A 23499-nucleotide genomic window follows, 5' to 3' on the forward strand; every position below is an offset into this window, starting at 1 on the left:
TAGCACACTCTAAGTATTACCCTTCCAAACACAATGGCTTCGCTCCCTGGACAATTCGCAGGCTCAACGCAGTCTATATCCTCTCGATTCTCTCTGCCCTGACTGGCTGGCATCCTGAGACACCATTAACTGCCTCTCCATCCAGCAGCTCTCTCCTGGTTAGCGTCTGTGGTTCTCCAGGCTCTTTTGTCTCTGCTTCTCCACTTTCTCCTCGGGGTCTCCAAGGCTTGGACTCTGACGTCACACTCCTTTCTCTGACTGAACCCCAGCAATGTGCTTCCACTTCCTAGGAGCTTTACCTTGGGAATCCATCCACCACTCACTCACTGCTCTATGCTGCTCAGTGTGTCCAATGGCCAGGACAAAAGATCAGTGCATAAGACTCACAAAAACACTGTCCTTAAACCCCAAGAGTAAAAGAAACTGTTTACCAAGATGTGGTGACTGACGATTCACACAATGACATACTGAGATGGGGAAACCACAGCAATACTGATGGCAATAGTCTGTTACTGAGCTTATATGTATACAAATTATCTCACGTAATCCTCCTAACAACACTGAGATAGAAAACTAGAACTCAGATCGTTTATTGCCAGATCGCATTGCTACTGCTAATTCAGGCCTTAAAATCAAACTTGTCTGGCCCAGGCACTGGGGGATAGCTCAGTCTACAGAGTGGCCGCAACACAAACACTGAGGACCCAAACCTGCTTCCCAGGGCACACACAGGCTGAGAATATCAGTGCGCAACTGTCCATCCCAACACTGGGGGAGGAAGAGTCAGGCGAATCCCTGGGGTTTGCTGCCCAGACACTCAGCCTAATCTGCATGCCCCAGTTCCCAGTAAAAGACCCTGTCTCAAGGTCAGGCTGGATGACTCCTAAGGAATTATACCGAGGTTCACCTCTGGCCTCCAACTTGCTGTGCACGCATATACATGTGCACCCACAAAATTTGTGAGGCCCAAAACCTGCTATGTCAATTGAAAAGAAATACAGATCTGATAACTTGGGAAAGAAGACCAGGCTGAGGACACTGATTTAGGGCCCACCAGCATTTTAGGAATGTCCCAGAACAGTCAACAGAGGAAGCACTCCAGGAAATGGCCAGCCTCGCCAGACAGGACAAACATCAGAAACCCTCCAACCCAAGAGCACAGAAGCGAGCTCAGTGTCTCTCAGGGGCACTGCGGCTCATTAACTCTGAGGATGTAGACCGAGCTAAGCCTCACCTGGCACCGTTTATTATCCTAAGGTAACAGCACTTGGGATTTCTGGCTGTGTAGATTTAAAAAACCACTGTAACTTACTGTCCTGGCTGGTTCTGTGTCAAGTTGACACAAGCTGGAGTTATCACAGAGAAATGAGCCTCCCTTGAGGAAATGCCTCCATGAGACCCAGCTGTAAGGCATTTTCTCAACTAGTGATCAAGGAGGGAAGGCCCAGCCCATGGTGGTTGGTATCATCCCTGGGCTGGTGGTCCTGGGTTCTATAAGAGAGCAAGCTGAGCAAGCCAGGAGAAGCAAGGCAGTAAGAAACATCCCTCCATGGCCTCTGCATCAGCTCCTGCTTCCTGACCTGTGTGAGTTCCTGTCCTGACTTCCTTTGGTGATGAATAGCGATGTGGAAGTGTAAGCTGAATAAACCCTTTCCTCCCCAACTTGCTTCTTGGTCATGGTGTTTGTGCAGGAATAGAAACCCTGACTAAGACACTTACCCTAAACATAATCTTCAATTTTACATCCTGCTAGCACCAAGTCCTTCTTTCCTGGAATCTTGTCTACACCTCTGTTATTTCCCACTGCTCGCCCATAACTCCACTGTGTCTATTGTGTCTCCTCTCCACACAGGTCTTCCTGACCACCCAGGAGAGCAGCACCATGGGATGAGGCAAGAGACTCATGTTTGGTTGGAATGGCAGTGATTGGGTGAATGCCAGTTTGGAAGATGGGTGAGATTAATAGAGACAGCTGAGTATCTGAGAGGCCCTGACGAAAGAGCTTGCTACGACCAGAAGGCTTGTGCTGCCGTAAACGTCTGCATGCCGGTTTAAACCAGGTCATCGAAATCTTTAAATATTCATTCAAATCTCCTTGCAACACAATGACACAGAGAGCATTTTATAGAACTGGAGAGATGGCTCAGTGGCTAAGCGTACTGACTGCTCTTCCAGAGGTCCTGAGTTCAATTCCCAGCAACCACATGGTGGCTTACAGCCATCTGTAATGGGATCTGATGCCTCCTTCTGGGGCTTGAAGACTGAGCACTCATGTACATAAAATAATTACATCTTAAAAAGAACGGACTTTATAATTGTCAATTGCTGTTATTTCATTTGCAAGAAAAATCAAAATACTATTATTAACATTAGCCATGACTCAGAATCTGTATGTGTGGCACCTGAAGAATTAGACACACAAGTGCCAGGGCTTGGTAGAGGAAGGAGGAAGCGTTTTAGTGTGACAAGCGACCTTTCAGGAAAGTGTCTAGGAACATTCTGAGGAGCGTATAGAAACGTGTGACCAGCCTGACAGGAACTAGCTGAGCTGGTCTGTGCAGCTCATCATGTCGGGACAGATGGCAGAGAACGACAGCCACAGGCAGCAGGGCTGTCTTTGCAGACTGCGCCACGGTTCTACGGCTGGAATGGGCTGGCATAAGGGGCCAACAAAGTCCTAGGTGAGGAGGGAAGCAGGTACTTACTGAGCATGCCTCTGTAGTTGAGGTCCATATCCCGGCTCTCCGACCGCACTTTGATGGCATCTAGAATAGCATCCGGAGACAAGAGTCCTGATGGCCTCACAACATTCAGAAGCTCAGTGAGGCTCATTAGAGGTAAACGCACAGCTTGCATGATTTCAGCGTGATTCTCTTTTGCATTGTGCTTACACCAGTTTAACAAGGCTAAGAAAATATCTTTCTCAGGAGCAGCAAACGAATCTCTTAGAACGATGTTCAGAAGTGCTGTCTGCAAAAGGTAAAAAGGGACCAGAAAAAGTCAGCATGGAGCAGAGCCGCACACACAACCAGTCAACCTGACGGGACCACAGGCAGCGATGCTTTCATGGTTTTTGATCTTCCTAGCTCTTCCCTTCCCCACTTCCGGCTGTGGGATCAGGCAGCAATAACCAGCATTTGGAAGGCTGAGGCAGAGGGATTACTGTGGGTCTGAGGTCAGCCTGGGCTACATAGTGAATTCTAGGAAAGCATGGGCTATTACATTTTAAAAAGAAAAACAACAGTACCTTCCCTTCAGACTCAGGCGTTTTGTGCCACTGTATAAAGCAATGAGGTCTTTCCCACATATCTACACATCAAATTAACTAGACTCATCTTGTTAATTTTTAAAATTATAATGCAGAGTGAGCAATGTTTGCAAACATTTTGCTCTTATTTGTAACATTCCTCTGCTCCACTTCCCATGCCACGACCCTACACACACACACACACACACACATACATAGACACACACATATACATACACACACAGAAAGACACACACACACGCACACACATATACATACACAGAGACACACACATATACACACACAGAGACACACACACACAGAGACACACACACATTCACACACACACATTCACACACACACACACACATTCACACACACACAGACACACACACTCATACACAGATACACACACACACTCACACATATACATACACACACAGACACATATACATATACACACAGAAAGACACACACACATATACATACACACAGACACACTCACACATAAACATACACACACAGAGACACACACACATATGCATACACACACATACACACATACATATACAAAGAGACACAAACAGACACACACACAAGGACACACACACTCCGCACCTTGTTTTCCCAGTCTCTTTAGATCTCCTCTTCCCTTTCCATAGTTCCTTTCCTAGTTCATGGCCTACCCTACTGTAAGGGTTAACTTGTGTCAACTTAACACAAGCTATGGTGTTCTGGAAGTGGGACTCTCGACTGAGGAAATACCTCCATTAGATTGGCCTGTACACACTCTGTGGGGCATTTTTTTTTTTTTTTGATTAATGGCTGGTGTGGGAGGAGGCCCCACCATACTGAGGGCAGTGCCACCCCTGTGCAGATGATCTTGGGTTAAACAAAAGAAGCCAAGCTGAGCCAGTAGGGAGCCAGCCAGTGGCCAGCACCCCCCTGCCCCAGAGCCTCTGCCTCATTCCTGCCTGCATGTTCCTTCCCAGACTCCCCCAGTGATGATGGAGGGTGACCTAAGAGCTGTCAGCTGATAGAAACCTTTTCCTCCCCAAGTTGCTTTTGGTCATGGTGTTTTATTGGGGCAATAGAAAGCAAGCTAAGAAAGCCGCACCCTTGCATTTGCATATTTCTGCACATATCCATTATGAGAGTAACAAGTGACATTGGCCTTTCTGAGGATGGCTTGTTTCACCTCCTGTGAGGATTTCCAGTTCATCCATCCCCCTGCAGCTGTTAGTATTTCACTTCCTTTTGGCTGAACGAACCCCATGGTGTTTACACACCACATCATTGATATGGCTGCTGTCGGACCTTTAGACTGCTTCACGTTTTAGCTACTGCACACAGGGCAGCAATAACCCTGTACGTGCAAACAGATCTACTATGTTGACTTAAGTCAAGTCCTCTGGGCATACATGCAATCTGCAGCCATCCTTTACAAAACAGCAAGAACAAAGACGACAAACTACATGTGTGCATACATGTGTGAGCACATGCATGTGTGTATTCGTTGGGAAAGTGTACATTGTAAGTCAGTGAGATAAGCCTAGAATTAAAAGCCTTTTGTTTTACAGTAGCACTGCACTGCCATGGTTTCAATCCCCAGGTCTCCAGACTGACCTCCAGAGTAATATATAAAATATACATATACATAATACAATAAATAATACAAATTTAAAAGTATAGATCATTCAAATCAAGCTGCCTATCTCTTTAAAGAACACACACACAAATGAGACTCTGGGTTCGAGGCAGATTGGAGCGGCACAGCATTACAGTGGGGAACCGGGGTCAGGAGCAGCACCAGCAGTGACTTTAGGACATCCCCGGGGCACATCAAATCTCTTTATCAATGTTCCCTCTGTGACACTGACTGTATCCCAGCTCTAAAGACTTTTCCTTTTGCCAAAAAGGAATTCTAGTTACATTCTCCATCAGAGAGCACACAGCAAACGGTGTGCAATACAACAAGCTTACTTGACCGTCACATCAAATCCAGCTACTGACAGACCAGTCTCTTCTGCACATAAAACCTACCAGGAAAACCTTGAAAAGAAAGGAAAATGGAACCAATAGCCTTGTAAGCTCTAGAGCCCCAGCGGCCAGTGGCTCGCACTGGCCCAGATGACTGCTTTGAGCAAGGCCTTTGATCCTTGGACCACTGTGCCGTGGTCCCGTAAGCACAAGGAAAGAAGGCATGCAGACCCAGTGCCGAGCAGAACACACCTTGGACAGAGAGAGGAAGCCGTCGCTGGCCAGCACCTCCTGAGCATTTCTGTCCATGAACATGCAGCACATACATGTTAACTTGGGGAGCGAGTAGAGGCTGGCCACGTCAAAAGTCATACAGACGTTCTGAATGTTGAGTATAGTGCAGAGATACTCGGACGTAGAATCCTCTAGCTCTGGAAACCCGTATTTATGAGCCAGGCTCAGAAAGTCCAGCAGCACCTCCTCCTTCTCGTCGGTCAGTGTCGCCCGCCCCGTGTAGATATATCTGAGGAGCATCGTGAAGGCCTCAGCCGTGGTGTCCTGGAGAGGGATCTCTGCTTCAGGCTGCGACTCTCGCATCCCACCATACAGTAATGCTCTGCACACCAAACAAGAATCACAGTTAGAAAACACGGTTTGCTGCCGAATACATGAAAAATGGTTATCAACGCTGTGCAGATGTGAATCTGCTTAAAGACACAAAGAGCCAGGCATAGGAAGGCAAGTGATTTTAAACGGGTCTTTAAAGGAAACAAAAAAATTACTTAAAAACCATCTTGAGGGCTGGAGAGATGGCTCAGCAGTTAAGAACACCGACTGCTCTCCCAGAGGTCCTGAGTTCAAGTCCCAGCAGCCACATGAGGCTCATGACCATCTGTAATGGGATCTGATGCCCTCTTCTGGTGTGTTTGAGGACAGTGACAGTGTACTCACATAAATAAAATGTATAAATCTTTTTTAAAAACCATTTTTAATTAAAACCACAAATAACTGAGTTAATGAGATAACCCAAGAATGCCAAAGTACACAGACAGTTGGAAGTGATCTTTGAGAGAACAATGAACTCAATATAAAGATGTTGCCAGGGGGGCTGGAGAGATGGCTCAGCGGTTAAGAGCACCCGACTGCTCTTCCAGAGGTCATGAGTTCAATTCCCAGCAACCACATGGTGGCTCACAACCATCTGTAAAGAGATCTGATGCCCTCTTCTGGTGTATCTGAAGACAGCTACAGTGTACTTATATATAATAAATAAATAAATCAAAAAAAAAAAAAATCAAAAAAAAAAAAAAAAAAAAAAAGATGTTGCCAGACCAGAAGCAGTTTACGAAGTAAATCCCCACAGGCCCCAAGGAGATCAGCGGCACAACAGTAAGAAAATGGATTCTGCCATGCACTGCTCTAAGGACTATGGGAGTGAGCCCACTCTGCTTTGGGAAGCAATTTAGTAATATACCTATTCAAATCTAAACTGTACATACCCTTCGACTCAGTTTCGACACACTATATATTCTTTTAAGACCCACTAGAGAAAAAAATAATTCGTTAGGGATATATGGGGATGAGTACAGAGACACTGGGGGGAAACGAAATCAAGTTGGCCGTGGTTGAAATACTGGGCCGTGTGTAGTCTATGTATCCTGAGGAAGATCAATGGAGATCAATGGGTTGTATCTGGGAAAGCTCTGCCTGCCATGGCTCCTTCCCAGTGATAAGTAAAGGGGTTCAATGTTCTGTGAGAGGCCCCCTCCTGTAGAGCTAACATGCCCTGTGGGGAATGGATAGGCTCTGGTGACCAGGCTCAGTCAGAACAGACAGTTAGCCTTCCCTTGCACAAGAATAGTGTTCTCAGTGAGAATCTAAGAGAGCACTGGTGAAGAAGTGGGTTTAGCCCAAGTGAGCACCAAAATACCTCAAGGGATCAATCTCCACAGAAGCAAAAGGTCAGTAAGTGAGGGAATACATTCCCTTAGCTAGATACCACCTTCCATGTCTGGAAATGTCTGGGCTTCTTTTAAAGAATATTCTGACCACGCTCACATGCAGGTTTCTTTCTCAGTTGCTTGTTAAGGAGAGGAGAACTTACAGTCTTCAAAAACAGTAAACACAAAGGCGAGAAGTCCTCTTACTAATACATTAGGGAAGGACCTTAAAAAGCACTTGCATAGTTCTACCGGACTAAAAACGGGCAAGGGAAAGCAAAGGCAGACTGAGGACAGGCACCAGGAACTGAGGCCAGGCTAGGGCCAGATGCCACGGAAACTGCCCTTAGGAAGGGCAACCGGTTCTCGCTGGTTTCTGAGCTTCTGGTTTCCCCAATAGTACTTCATTTGTACAGGATGGCAAGGAGGGAACGCTGATAGAACTAGGGTAGGTCTAGCTCCGGAGCACGGCGACAGCGAGTGACACAGGCAGACATCTGGGCTCTGCTGACCAATCAGCCCTCCTTTCAAGGCCACATGCAGCTTTCACTGGAGGACACATGCAATTTCCCCTAAGCCACAGGCATCTCGATTTCTTCAAGTGAAACTGTGACTCTATGTACCAGCGTTCTTATTGCCAACAAAACTTTAGTAATGCCAAGGTCAAAGATAAACAATCACATGAGTAATAAGTCACTGGTGACTTCCGTTCAGCAAACATTAGGTGAAATGTAGGTAAGAGATCAGTTTAATTTTTATAACCTGGAAAATTAAGGCTCTAAGAAGTAGCTGTCTATATGTAGAATTTTTATTAATTCATTGAATATGTATTTGTATATATATGTGTTTTATGTATGTAATAGTATATGTATAATATATGAGTTTTCATTCTAATGGAACTCTGAAACAGTCTGAGATTCCCGCGTGCAGCCTGGGGCTTTTGTTACCCACAGGTACAGGCTGCAGGAAGCCCAGAAGCACACAAGCCAGTTACAGTCTGGAGAGCCAGCTCGCCCTCAGGAAGCCTACGCACCAGTACCTGCGTGCGAACTCCCCCATCTACCGTGGGCAGGAGGTAGAAGCCCACACAGCCAGAGGAAGGTCTTCAGGCTGTCACGAGGCCTTAACTGCTGCTGCCTGGGCCGATCGCCTTCTAAGCCCTTCATTCTAGGCTGGCTCCTAAAGAAAGGGGGATTCTCAGGAAGTAACAAACCTGCAAACATAAAAGTTCCTCCAGGCACTGTCCTAAAGGATTCCACTTGGCACACGTGGGTCACATATTCTTCATAGAAAACACCACTGCTTCCCACAAGACTTAAATCTAAATAATAATAATTATGATTAATAATTATGATTACTATACACTTACCGAAAATATTGGCACCTCGCTGCTAAAATTACCCTGTGGGCAGGAAAGCGCTTCTTTTCCACGACAAACGTGACATCACCATATTCTTCACCAATCAACAAGGCACCAATATGCTCAGACAAAATGTGCACATGATCGATTTCCCCCACTGCAGTAAAGGGGCGAAGAGGGTGGCTGTTACTCATCGTGTGGAACAGATGATAGTCACTGACCTGCCGAGAAGAGTGGGCGTTAGTGAGGGAGAAGAGCATGCGCAGAAAACCGCACGTATATCAGCCACCCAAACGCCACACCAAAGGCCATCAGCAATGATTACATTCACTTTCTTTTTGAAACAGTTTTCAATGTGCAGTCTAGGCTGGCCATAAAGTCTGTGGAGACCAGGCTATCCAAAACTTACAAGCCTCCACCTCAGTCCAAAGTATCAAGGGCTGCTCTTTAACCAGCCGCTCACTGCCAGCCGCAGCTCAAGCTGTTCTCGCTCACAGGAAGACCTTCACTGCCTCTCACACTAGCAGACAAACTGCCAGGGTAGTCAAAATTAGCAGTGCCTGGGGCCATCACCATCAAGGAACACTGGCTCTCTGCCACAGGGCACCTCAAGGAAAGGAAACCCAATAGGCGGAGAATACCTGCACCTAGCAGAGACTGGTTTAGCAAGGCTGGATACAGCATACCCCACCCCCACCCCGTACCCCACCCCCTACACCCCACACCCCATCCCACACCCCACCCCCACCCCACACCTGATCCCATACCCCACACCCCACACCCCATCCCACCCCACACCCGACCCCCCCATGCCCCACACCCTACCCCACACACCCCCGACACCCCACACCCCATCCCATACCCCACACTCCCCACCCCACACCCCACCCTATCCCACACCCCACCCCACCCCCGACACCCCACACCCCATCCCATACCCCACACTCCCCACCCCACACCCTACCCTATCCCACACCCCACCCCACCCCCGACACCCCACACCCCATCCCATACACCACACTCCCCACCCCACACCCTACCCTATCCCACACCCTACCCCACACCCTACCCCACCCCACACCCCATCCCACACCCCACCCCACATCCCACACCCCTGCAGGTCTTTCTGGTACAGATCTAGGCATAAATTATGAACAGAGTAAATTTAATATCTTTTCATGTAAGAGATTTTGGACTGAAGCTACCTTAAATAATTTATAGAAACGATCTTTTGTGGTCACAAAGGTAACTTACTTTATTAATAAATTTTACAGAACATCATAGCTTCCTTCCAAAATGAGCCCATCTGGCATATTCTCTAAATCGCCACTTCACAGCCTGGTGAGTGCTGTACATGTCTAATCCCAGCACTCTCAAGAGACCAAGGCAGGATTATGAGTTCGAGGCTAGTCTGAGCTACATAGGCTTTCCTTTCAGACTTGTAGCTCTAATGATCAGACTGATGGTGATTGCTTGAATATCGTTTCTAGTTACTTCCTTGCTTTTATGTGCAGGCTGTCTATAAAAATAAACGAAAATCCAGGGGCTGAGGTTCAATACATTCAAGAGGGAAGTTAAGATCTTAGAAAGCTAGAACTGTTTGTAATTTTTATTTGAGAGCATGCCTTTTTCAGATGTCATCATTCAGCAATTTCATGAGGGTTTTCACCAGCATTCAGATCCTCTGGGATAAGAAGTGGCTGGTGGCTCAGAGGTAGCCTCTATATTGAGACCAGGGACTCTGAGCCCCATATACCCTTCTCCACTGTGTTCAACATTGGAGGCTGAAGATCTCTCATCTTCAAACTTCCACACCCAGACCTGTTACCAGCAAGATGTGTGAACGTCTGTCTCCTGTGACTGCGGGGAAACCTTCATGAACCAAGTTCTTTATCTGCTTCTTATCACATGAGCACCCCAAGAAAGAGAGAGAGAAACAGCAAGAGCAGAGGAAAGAGAACATGGCGGGTGTGGGGACTGGCAGTAGCACCTCCCCTGCTGCCGAAGGGTTGTAGTTTGCATGGGAGTGGCCCCGCTAGGCTCCTATGTTTGAATACTCCGTAGGCCCTCTTGGTAGAACTGTTTGAGAAGGATTAGGAGGTGTGTCTGTTGAAGTCACTGAGGTTACAGTTTGAGATGTAAGCTCTCAGCTGCTTCTCCACCATGCCTTCCCACCACCATCACAGGCTTGACCCTCTGCAACCGCAGTTAGACTACATGTTTTCTTTTACAAACTGCCCTGGTCATTGTGTTTTAACACAGCAATGAAAAACTAATACACAAGGCAAACCCCTCTTCTTTAATCGCAGCTTCCACTTTAAAGGTCTAAACTCCACCACCTACAATCATTGGGATGTGAAACACCAAATTCAGCTTACTAGGACCAGCTCGGAAGCATCAGCAACAACAGGAAATGTGGGCACAGGAAGGAGTTGGGCACTGTCAATGAAGGTCACGGAGGAAATACTTTTGGTTGTGTGCACTACACAGCTTTGTCACACACAGTCAAATCTGCCTTGGGAACTGAAAAGCAGCCATAAGGAACAGGTAAATAAGTCAACATGTCTGTGGTTTATTTTTGTTTTTAATGAGATGGCATCATCGCAAGCTTTAAGACCTGGGTTCAATTCCAAAAATCCATACTAAAAAGCAGGACACGCCTGTAACACATGCCTGTAATCCCAGCCCTGGAAAGCAGAGAGAGATGGTCCTTGTGGTTCATAGTTAGTGAGCTATGGGCCGCTGAGCAGACAGAGAGAGGGGGGCGGGGCAGAGATAGTGTTTAAGGATGAATTAACAGCCAAAGCTGCCCTCTGACTTCTACAGACAAAACAAAATTTTTATTGGCGCATGCATGCATGCACGCGCGCGCACACACACACACACACACACACACACACTCAAAAAATGGACTGGATCAATAGGCCAGTTTGCCAAGTGCTTGACTAACGTGATCAAGAACAAAGGGCAGACAGATTTGTGGTTTCTTTTCTTTTCTGCTAGTTTATCTGCTGATATTTAAAATCACCTGGTTACTTCCTATGTTGGCCAGAAAACTCTGAAAGCTACTGGATTCTGACCCCAAACCCCACGTCTCCCAGAAGAAATGCTCGCATCACTGTTTGCACTGACAGCAGGCACTGCGCACGCCCCGTGTATACCCTCTGCTGTAACGGCTCTTGGTATTTATCTAAGTCACGGCCAAGGCACAGCCCACTGCTAAATGGCTCTGGCTGAACAGTGACTGATTTCCAGCTAACTAGCTCAGTGGGATATTTACAATTCATCAGCTGACAAATCATGAACATTAATTCTGGATATGTAAATATCTGCCTTAATGGGTTCTCCAGATCTCCACTTCTCAATACATATAATTTCACTTTGCTAAATTTACATTTTAATTATGTTTTTCCAAGTGGAAACATAAAGTGAATAGTGCTGGATACAGAAAACAGCCACTTAGTGTGGAATAAACACAATTTTTATTGGCATATAGAAATAATTTTAATTAGACCAGTGATTCTCAACAAGCTTGCCGAACAGTGGAACCACACAGGAAGCTCGGAAAATGAAAGCAGGATGCTTGAGTCCTCTCCCGTCAGAGCTTTAATTAGCCCGTGACAGGGCCCAGGCACTGGAGTCACCACACTAAGTGATTCGAATGAGCAGTGAGGATGGAATAGCTGTGGGTTCATGCTGTCTACACGGAGCTGCATTAACTCCTTGTCACCTTTCAGAACTTGATAATCAATGACATCATTTCCACACACACGATGTGGGTACACAGTATAAATGCGCACAATGCAGGTACACAATACGTAATTATTTCTCAAGTAACGTTTTATAACTGCCACTCTGCCTGTTAATTCTAATTTTGCCCTGTCCTATAAATCAAGAATCAAGATTCTTCAACTATAAAACAAGAACAGATCGTGTACAGAAGGGAACCGTTGGAAAGAGAAGAGGACGATACAGGGGATCAGGAGAGAGAACATATGTCAACCACAGCAAGGTATAAAAATGACAAAATGGAGCCCCTTACTGTATGCTAATTAAAACAAACTGAAAAAATTAAGAACACAAGACTGAGAAGATAGGAAGTTTTGAAACATCTGTACAAGCACGCATCATTATCAGCGTGAACTAATCAGACGGCTGACTTATACACCATTCCTTTCCTATATGCAAACACATCTTCCTTATGTTAAGAACATGGAATTTGAGGGACTGGAGAGACAGCTCAGCTGTTAAAAGCACTGTCTGTTCTTCCAGAACACCCAGGTTCAATTCCCAGCATTCACAGGGCAGTTCACAACTGTAACTCCAGTTCCAGGGATTTGACATCTCCAGACATACATGGAAACGAAACATCAATGGACATAAAACTAAACGAATCTTTAAAAGAACATGGAATTCCTTTCTCCTCCCATCAAATCTGGAGCTGGAATCACTTTAACACCAGAAGTGAGCCTCCAGGCCTAAGCCTTTAGGTCTGACGGATCTACTTTTGTACCTTGGAGCCCTGAGATGCCTGGGCTGTGTGGACAAGCCAGATGGCAAGCAAGAGACCCTGAGACTACAAGATGAATCATGAACCCAAGTGAAACGAGAACCAAGGTCCAAACACACATTCCCAGCTAAGTCGCTCCTCCCTGCAGTCATCAGAGCCATTCCATAGGGCTGGATACAGAAGGATGCTCCAACTGCAGCAGGTACCATGTGATCCCGACACAAGCTGGCTGGGCCCTGTTTAAATCTGACTCACTGAATTATAGTAAATTTATAAGTGGCTATCTATTTAACCCACTGCCTTTTAGAGAACTTTGTTGCCTAGCAATATATGAGAGTTAGTGTTTCCTCAGCTCTAATGAACACTAAGCAAAATGGTAGGGCACAAAAATCAACATATGAGAAGCAACAGGATTGCTATATGCCGGTGATAAAATTGTCAAGAAAGACTGAGGAAAGAAAACCTTGTCCATGGTTGCCTCAGCCTGTGACAGTGAGAGGGACCCTGTAGCATGACGGGATCTAAAGTCACAAGCAGACAAACCCTATGGCACGCCCTTGGAGGATTAGGAGACTAGATTATGTGAGGTGACAAGCACATCCTAAATGCAGGTGGTTCGTCTCCTTGAACTGGAGTCCCAAGGGACTAATTAGGAGTAAGGAGGAAACAGAAAGCCCTGCGGTGGCATTCCTCACTCTCTGCTTCCTGACTATAGACAGACACAGTGTGACCAGCTGCCTCTCCTGCCACCACAGCCCCTGGCCTTGACGAACTGTCTACCCAAACTAAACCTCCCTTGAAACTGTGAAACTGCTGGCAGGAAAGAGGTAAAACACTTTTAGAGGTAAGCATTTCAAAGACCATTTGAAAATGAGTCCAATAGCATAGACGATAACCCCAAGAAGTGACAGACGAGAGCGTGTGGAGTTTCTGCACATCAAAGAAAATTATCAGCAAAGTAAAAAGGCAGCCGCAGGATGATGGGAAAGCTCACAGTATATGGTATATCATCAGCAGAGGAAATATCTAGAAATTACCAACAACTCCGAACTTACAAACAAAAATCCACAAATCGGCCAATTAGTAAACACGCTAATGAACTGAACAGACAACTCTCATGAGGAATACAAATGGCCAATAAATATTTGGAAGTTCTCAGGATCTTAGTCATCAGGGAAATGCAAATTCAATCTATACTGAGACGCCACCGTACCCCAGTTGAAAAAGCTATTGGAGAGATGGCTTAGCCGTTGAGAGTTTGAACCACTCTTGCAGAAATCCTGAACGCAAGTTGGGCAGCTCGTAACCAATCTTAACTCTAGCTTCAAGAGCTCTGATGCCCTCCCAAAACAGATATTCACTTATGTGTACACATCTACATACAGACACACACATACACACATGATCTGAAGTTAAATCGTCTGTAAATATTGTACTATGTAAGTACTGAATCAGGGATCCCCACCATCACTCGCAGGCTCAATGATTTTATTAGGAGGCCTCACATGGTTTATTCCATAGTTAATATTCACTGCTGTGTTCTACTGCGGAAAAAGTGCACAAAGAGAAACCAGCAGGAGCCAGAGAGATGGCTCCTTATTTAACAGCACTTGCTCCTCCAGTGGCACCAGGGACAACACAGGGCCGCTCACAACTAACTATACCTCCAGTTCCAAGGGATCTGATAACCTCTCCTCTGGCCTCCATGGCTATCAGGCATGCACATAGTACACACACATATATGTCGGCAAACACTCGTGCACATAAAATAAACTTTTTTTAAAAGGAAGAAAAATTATCAGAGAGAAAGGGTCTCATGGGGCACAGCCTATAGAAACGCAGGCACGAGCCCCTAGGATCCACTCGGTGGAGTCATAGAGCACTAGGTGGGAGCATCCACATGGGCAGCTCCGGCTGAAGCAGTTGTTCAGTTCACGCACATTCGACTCCAATCTAAGCTGCCCAGTGCTGGGCGGGGCCAGCTGTGCGAGCAGATTCTCCCATAGCTGTTCGGTTTGCTCTGCTCACTCTTCTCTGCAGAGCTTTGGAAATAGCAGAGGACTTAATGATCTCAGCAAAGACCCTGAAGGTGACGTCCACCTACTACCTCACAGGCAATCCACTCAATCTTAAAGAAATGCGTCCTAAAAATAACCACCAACTCTATTCAAACATAACTTCTCTCCAGTGTTTGAGAGATTTAATTGGTGGCTGGAGAGATGGCTCAGCGGTTAAGAGCACTGACTGCTCTTCCAGAGGTCCTGAGTTCAATTCCCAGTAACCACATGATGACTCACAACCATCTGTAATGGGATCCGATGCCCTCTTCTGGTGTGTCTGAAGACAGCAACAGTGTACTCATAAATAAAATAAAATTTTAAAAAGTTGTATTGGTTCCAAATAAAAGGATCACCAACAATCTACACACCATAACAGCACCTGCTTCACAGGGCTCAAATACGTTCAGGAAAAAGTCAGTGATGTCTACTCATTGCTACTAACATTTTAGGAGATTAAAAACTATGCAACTGAGAAAAACAAACAAAAATGGATCAGGGACAGAGGCAAAAATAACCATCACTTGCAGATGGCGTCTGCCCATGAGAAATTACTTACCAAACACTATTTTTAGAAAGTCAGGGAGGTTCAATGATGCAGTCGCATAAAACAAGTATAGTGAAAAGCTACAGTTTTCTCCCATGCCTCCCCCAAGGAAAATGACTAAAAAATATGAGGGAAAAGTCTTGAAACCTATGATTTCCAAATACAAGGAATATCTAGGAATAAACTAACAGAACACTTAAAACTCCACTGAAGACATAAGAAAAACGAAGAGGCATAGAGTTGCTAAGGAAAAAGACCCAGTATTGTAAAGACATCAATCATCTCTGAACCACCGTATGGAAAAGCATGCTTGATATTTTATATTATAAATAAAAAATATTGTAACAGAGACTTCAGGAGTGAGATTCAACAGAACGGTCTCAGAAGAATAGGAAGTTGAGAATGTGTTTGGGGGTTATAGAGATTCCCCCATGTTTAAAAGAGTTTACTAAGCAACCAAGATGACCTGAGTTCAGATGCCAGCACCTGCATAAGACACCAGGCATGGCCTTGCATGCACCTGTAACCCTAGGGTTACGAGTCAGAGACAGGAAGACCTTAGGCATGGGTTGCCAGCCTAGTCAAAAACACAAGTTCCGGGGCTGGGGATTTAGCTCAGTGGTAGAGCGCTTACCTAGGAAGCGCAAGGACCGCCGGTTGTGGTGGCGCACACCGGTAGGATTTGCTGAAGGAGGCAGAGGCAGGAGGATCAGGAAGCGCAAGGCCCTGGGTTTGGTCCCCAGCTCCGAAAAAAAGAACCAAAAAAAAAAAAAAAAAAAAAACCCACAAGTTCCAATTTCGGGAAAAACCATGCTTCAAAAGATAAAACCAAAGTGATGGTGAAGGACACCTGATGCCCTTCCTCTAACACAGACCCAGGTCCTACCTACAAATATACACAGTACCACACAGCCCACGCTCTCAGGCCCTTATACTCATACATATACCCGAGAAGGATTTTATAACAACCATACTGCTTTGTATACAAATACATTTTAATTATTTGGTTAACATTACAAAACTAATTGGTTGGTATATGAGAGAGCAAATTAAACTTGCCACACCAGTCCTATCCTATTTGGTGACTAGACAGAAATGGTAAATACAAGGACTCTCTCTTACAAATAAAAATTAAGCCATGCATGGTGGTACCCCCTTAATGCCAGCACTTGACATAGGCAAAAAGATCAGAAACTCAAGGTCGGGATCAGCTGGAAAGAACCTGAGGTCAGTTCCCATGGAGACTCAGGAACACTGGGGGGAGGTAGCCCGACCTGGGGACCACCTCTATCTGACACATCCCAACTTCAATCAGCCCTGAGACTCTCCCTGGCTGAAGGCAGCCTTCCTCAGACACAGTATGACCTGACTTATTCCTGGTTACCATCCCAAAGCCTGAACGTGCTCTCCACAGACAAGGCAGGATTCATTCATTCCTCCCACCTTCCATTCAGGGCGGTAGAAAGGCAGGGCAACAAGGGCTTAGGGTAGAATGGGCAGAAATGGCTCAACTAGGAAATGTACCTCCCACGGTACCTTATTCAAACATGAGAGGTCCTGGACCCTAGTGTTGACTTTCACTGTTTCAAAAGCATCAGTAATCAAAATGTGGCTTGTCAGCAGTACTAAAACACCAACACTCGGGGTTGGGGATTTAGCTCAGTGGTAGAGCGCTTGCCTAGGAAGTGCAAGGCCCTGGGTTCGGTCCCCAGCTGGGGGGGGGGGGGAGAACCAAAAAAAAAAACAACACTCACTGCCTGTTTGTTATGCAGTAAGAAGCCCACACCCTTTCCTCACTAAACTAATGAAGTGTGTGTCCATCAGTGAAAGGAGAGTACCATGTGCCGCTCATACCAGTGTCCTAAATGCCTCAAAGAGAAGAAAAGGAAGACGGCCTAAATATCCATTTCCTTTCTTTTTTTTTTTTTCCCTATTCTTTTTTTTCCGGAGCTGGGGACCGAACCCAGGGCCTTGCGCTTACCACTGAGCCAAATCCCCAACCTCCATTTCCTTTCTTTTTTTTTTTTTTTTTTTTTTGGTTCTTTTTTTTCCGGAGCTGGGGACCGAACCCAGGGCCTTGCGCTTCCTAGGTAAGCGCTCTACCACTGAGCTAAATCCCCAGCCCCCATTTCCTTTCTTAAAGCACACTTTCCAGCAATGGTTTACAAGTTTTAAGGCTAGTCTGATGTTTATAATTAAGGCTATTTCTCCAGTGTTTCATGAACAGTAAAAGTGGTTCCACAAGGTGGAGACAACAAGTCCTTGAGTCCATCTGAGTCTCCCCTGGGACACCCTCTCTGCCTTTCGTATACCCTGACTGAAAGGGCTTTATGAGGAAAAAGACCTTCTGCTCTCTAATTGCAAAATATAAATGATCTTTCTCTGGGGGAAGGAGCTGGCATTTTCAAGCATATGGCTTAGCGATTTCTTTCTGCGCTTGGTACCCATGTGGTGTGTAATTTGAAGTAACATCTCTTAAACTTTAAATTAATAGCGCTCAGGAAGTCAACTCTGCCCTGTCTGCATCTTAAACACTGTCACAGAGGACCCTGCTCTACCTCCTCACGGGAAGAACACCTGGCTCGTGATACATGCTCCTCTTGTCACTAAGAGTCTGAGGAGGACGGACGGCCACTCTAGAGCTGTAACCTTCATCCTGGTGTTCTGAAGTCGGATTCTACAAGGAGCACTGAAGAACAACAGGAAACATGGGGCTCACATGACAAGAGGAAAGACTGAATCCACACCCAGGCCACCTTCGAAAGCCACAACTCTGTAAATACCCAGGGACATAAGCCAGCCTTAAGGCATTGCTTAATGAAAATCTCTGACAGGTTTATTTAGAGCATGCGCATATCCCCACTTGCTGATCATCACACTGAATTGGTCCTCCACTTCTCTGCCAAGAGTAAACTAGTTTCTGTACATCCCTCAACGGAAGCTTCACTGAGCTCTCTTTAGAATACTGCACCAGTGCTGGGTAACAGAAACATGTTCCATTCAGACCAGGTAAAATACGCCTAATTGGGAAGACAGAAAAAGCCATTTTCATGTCATCTTTAGGTGGGTCACACATACCTTTGACTTATTAATATGAGGGAAGACAGTTCATATTTGAACTGCAATGTACAGCCTAGACTAGGAAGACTGTTAATACGAGTATGCGACAATGTATGCTACGATCTATAGCGAACTTAAATAAGCCCAGAGTACACTCTGCTACAAATGTGAGTCGGAAATCAACTCTGCTTACGCTGAGGAGCACGTCCGTCACATCTGTAGAGAATCCTAACTCACACAGCTCAAGTGCAGCAGCTGGACAACTGTGCTCAACACCGTGGTAGCCAGAGTCCTTACGCACTGCAGCGTGATGCTGCTACCGGCTTAAGAATGCAACATTCTCAGCCTCTTACCGGCTCATTTTATTGGTTACTAGTTAAGCTGTCCAAGGAGATCATACACATACACACACACACACACACACACACACACACACACACACACACACACACATTTGTTTAGTTTGTTTTGGGGGTTTTTGGGGGGTTTTTTGTTGTTTTTTGTTTTTTGGTTTTTTGTTTTGTTTTGTTTTTTTGTTTTTTGTTTTTTTTTTTTTGTTTTTTTTTTTGAGACAGCATTTCTCTAACAGCTCTGGCTGTCCTGGAACTCACTCTGTAGACCAGGCTGGCCTCAAACTCACAGAGATCCTCCTGCTTCCCGAGTGCTGGAGTTAAAGGTGTGCAAGCACCACTCCCTGAGTTGCCAATATTTTTTTGTCAGGGCCTAAGAGAGGCCTTAATCCATCTTGTGAAAAATGTTCTTTTAAACTAGCAAATGCTCCAGGCTCATTCTGGCCGTGATAACTAGTTCTGCGGAGGCTGAGCAAGGCTGCAGCTTTATTATCCCAGCACAAGATAGTCAGACACTCAAGGCAAACAAAACTGAAAGCCCAGCTTGTAACGGGCACCACCATTTTTACTTTGATTCAGTTAAGCCTTTTGCAGTCTGGGTCTCCAACCTCTAATTAAAACAATCCAAAGGCCCAAGAACACAGCACAGCAACCAAGGCCATTCTAAGCAGAGAGCGCCAGTGGACCAGATGAGCTGCACCCCCCCTGCTCTGAGTGCCCTCTCACAGTGGGAAAGCTTGCTCCCCCTTTCTACCCTACAAAGTACCTTCTTCAGCCTCTTAGGAAAGGGGTAGGAACAAAATGCACCAGACTTCATCCCAAGTTCTGAGTACTTACCCAATACCCACTCACCCAGCCACCAACCTCCCCCAGTCTCTCGCCTGCTCGTGGTTGCTCCTCCTGTGACTTCTAATGGAGCAGTCCCCTCCGTCCCCCCCCCCTTGGGTGACTTTGATGAGAGAAATCACAAACCCAACTCTCTAAGAATGCAGGAGTTAAGAGAAAGGACTGAAGGAGCTAAAGGGGTTTGCAACCCTATAGGAAGAACAACAATACCAACCAACCAGACTCCCCCAGAGCTCCCAGGGACTACACCACCAACCGAAGAGTACACATGGGGGACCCATGGCTCTAGCTGCATGTGTAGCAGAGGATGGCACTGTCTGGCATCAATAGGAGGAGAAGCCCTTGGTCCTATGAAGGCTCAATTCCCCAGTGTAGGGAGATGCCAGGGCAGTGAGGTGGGAGTGGGTGGGCGGGAGTGGGAGCATCTTCACAGAAGCAAGGGGAGAGGGGATGGGAGAGGAGGGAACCAAGACAGGGGATAACATCTGAAATGTAAATGCTTAAAATATCCAATAAAATAAGGACAGGCTGTCATCCATGTCTCAGAATACCCATCACCACCTTTTCCTGGACTTTGGTCTCATTGGTCCCGAGCCCACTGACCGATGCATGAACCAATGCTAACAGCAGACACAGAGATAGGCCTCCAAAGCCACAGACAACCAGACAGCCGCCAGTGACATCGAGGTTATCACTTGTAATAATATTTTCAAACACAGACACGGCATTTCTATTTAATTTCTTCACTGGCAAATTATGAGGCTATAACATTACTGCGTCGATCTGAATTATATGGCTTTCCTAATTAATAAAGGTTATTACAGCACGGACTCCCATTGCAGCAGTCGGGTCATCAACTGCGGCCGAGTAATTTCTTTGTAGCAAAGCTGCTGTGAACATTCGCATTATTGTCTGTGTAAAGGAAATTGGCTTTTCATTTGCAGAATATTATAAAAATGATCTTCTGTGCCGAGTTTGACGATAGTTTGCTATACCCCAATACCATGACTACTTTCTGTAAAATTATAAAACAGATTAACATTTTAGTTAACCTAAATAATGTAACCTAAATTCATGTATGCTATTCTCTGACAGAATTTTAAAGAAATGTTTACACTTTCCCCTAGTCTGTCTGTCAGTCTGTCTGTTGTTCTTTCCCCCATATGACCCGGTTAGCTTTGTGACCTTTGTCTTCATTCTAACTCCACCCTGACACTTCCCACTGTAATGGGAAGAATCCTGGAATGCAGTCTCAAAGATGCCACCAAAGCCAACAGACAACACTGACTCAGCATCGGGGGCTGGCCTCACCAAGAGCTCCCAAACCCACCGCAAGGGTGTGTGCTTCAGAATACCGGAACAGACCGGCCTAACTCAAGCTACAACGTTCATCCTAGAAACAGAAAATCCTTAGGCCAAGAATTTCTATCCAAAGCTTCCTATAGCCCACTGAGAAAATAGATTTTTTTTCTTCTATAAAATTGTCACCCTTTAATGTTTTAAACTTGGTCTTACCCAAAATTTCCACAACCCCCCATGAATAAACACGTGTGTAACCTGCCTCTGATCCTCTTCTGTGTGCAACCCTCACTTACACTGTGGGAGAATTAAAAGAAGACCATAAAAGTGAGAATAATGTATTTTTCTTCTGTTTAGAACAATAACAAAAAAGTGAAGGATCTTTTGTAGTCTGTGCACTAACACCCCTAAGAGACTTCTGAATAATTGATCAGTTTATGATCAGGCTGCTATTTTCTGCTCTGAACAACATTTATGGACCAAATTTAATTCACATCTCATCTTGAATTCTTTCTCTTTTGTCAGAATCAAAATCTCTATCAAAGCTGATCTGTTTCTTAGAATTTTGCCAGTTCATTTTTTTTACCCAATGTTAAACTTCATACATGACCAGCTCAGTTGCACTAGCAACTTAAAATGTCACTAACTTAATTTTTTAATGATACTTATTTTGTGTGAGGGGGGTGGGTATGTACAAGAGGCACACAGGAGAAGTCATAAGCCAAGTGGCAGGAGTTGGCTCTCTCCTTCCACCAGGCGGGTCCCAGAGATCCAACTCAGATCATGTGCCTTAACAGTGAGTGCCTTTATTCTCTGAGCCATCTCTCTGGCTCTGACACGAAATCCCAGTCGATCAAAGGAGATCCTAACAGAACCATGGCTTTGTAAGAGCAGTCTACAATGGAGGCACCAGAGAAGTCTACTGTCACAGAAAAGAAACAGTTTACATAGTATACGCACAGTATTTCTGAAGGTCATTTCTAAGGAAAAAAGGTAATATGTTTTAAACTGTGTTAACTCGGTCCTCATGCATGCGACAAGCATGAAGCAGTCACAGAAATGCCGAGACAGACAAATGTCTGCAGTCAGCTCCCTTCTCGGGGCTCACAATGAGGCTTACGTTTTTCTTGGTAACTCAGGTGGAATCCGCAGCTGCTGAGAAGTGAGAGCCACACAATAGCCTCTGCTGTACCTGTGTGTTACCCAAAGTAGCCCACACAGCGTAACCAACGTGGGGTTTAAAGGGGCGGGGACTTGCATGGCTATTAAGTAAAAGATGTTTTACTTAAAGCAAGGTAAGGTCAAGCGGCAGGAAGGAAACAAACACAGCTGAGTGACAACAGAAGAGAGCCCAGGACAAACACACAGACAGACAACACTGTGAGGGAGTACCCTGTGCAAAGTATGTCTGGGAGCAGGAGAGACAGCTCAGTGGTTAGGAGAGCACTCTCAGAGGAGCCGGCTCTGGTTCTCACCACCCACACCACTTACAATTCTGTCTCCTGGGGAAGCTGCTGGCTGGCTCTGCAGGCACCTGCACCCACCTGCACCCACCTGCACCCTCCTGCACCCTCCTGCACCCTCCTGCACCCACCTGCACCCTCCTGCACCCTCCTGCACCCTCCTGCACCCTCCTGCACCCACCTGCACCCTCCTGCACCCTCCTGTACTCTCCCTTCTCCTCCCCCTCCTCCCATCCTCCAGCTCTCAAATCTTCAAGTGTCCAAGTCTCTACCTTGAGAAGAGGCCAGGATATACCAAGTTATATTCGGTGGCCCTTCAAGTTCTAAAACTGCAGCCAAATCATTACGTAGCAAAGCTCAGTGCTGGAAGGACAAACTGCTTCTAGGAGCTGAGCTCTGCACACTATCGAGTTTGTATACACACTTTTATGGCCCAACAATTGTTTCTAGGGATTTGTAAGGCTATCGCTACCCACTACTTCTAAGTTTAAAAAGGCTGGAGAGAAACTAAAACGCCAGCAATATGGTAAAGAGAAAAATAGAATGAGATGCATTCATTAGCAAGAATGGGATAACAAGCCAGAGACGGTGGCCCACCTTTATCTCCACGTTCCAGAGACAGATGCAGGTGGTGGCTCTCTTGGAGTTCAAGGCCAGCCTGGTCTAACTAGTGAGTTCCGAGTTAGCCAGGGCTACATAATTAGACTGTTTGAAAAACTAAAAACAAACAAAAGAATGGACCACTCTACACGCTTTTCATTTTGTTTCGCAGTGCTGGGGATCAAACCCAAGGCCTTGTACTTGGCCATCCTAGGGAAGCTCTCCACTACCAAGCCACAC

General features: G+C 45.8%; 1 protein-coding gene across 11 annotated transcripts in view; it reads right to left on the minus strand.

Moving 5' to 3' along the window:
* The window catches only part of Btbd9 (BTB domain containing 9), a 357021-nt gene that overhangs the window by 306781 nt on the left and 26741 nt on the right, over positions 1–23499 (minus strand). For all 11 annotated transcript variants that reach the window (XR_015644580.1, XR_015644579.1, XR_015644582.1 and 8 more), the window contains 3 exon segments: positions 8537–8748; positions 5480–5843; positions 2706–2970 (listed from right to left, as the gene is read on the minus strand). Coding sequence is in view for 7 of the 11 variants with exons in the window: in NM_001434574.1 (NP_001421503.1) it covers positions 2706–2970; positions 5480–5843; positions 8537–8748 (841 nt within the window). In the remaining 4 variants the exon portion in view is untranslated.

This window comes from Rattus norvegicus, chromosome 20, assembly GCF_021556685.1.
Source record: "Rattus norvegicus strain SHRSP/BbbUtx chromosome 20, alternate assembly SHRSP_T2T, whole genome shotgun sequence".
Taxonomy (NCBI): Eukaryota; Metazoa; Chordata; class Mammalia; order Rodentia; family Muridae; genus Rattus; species Rattus norvegicus.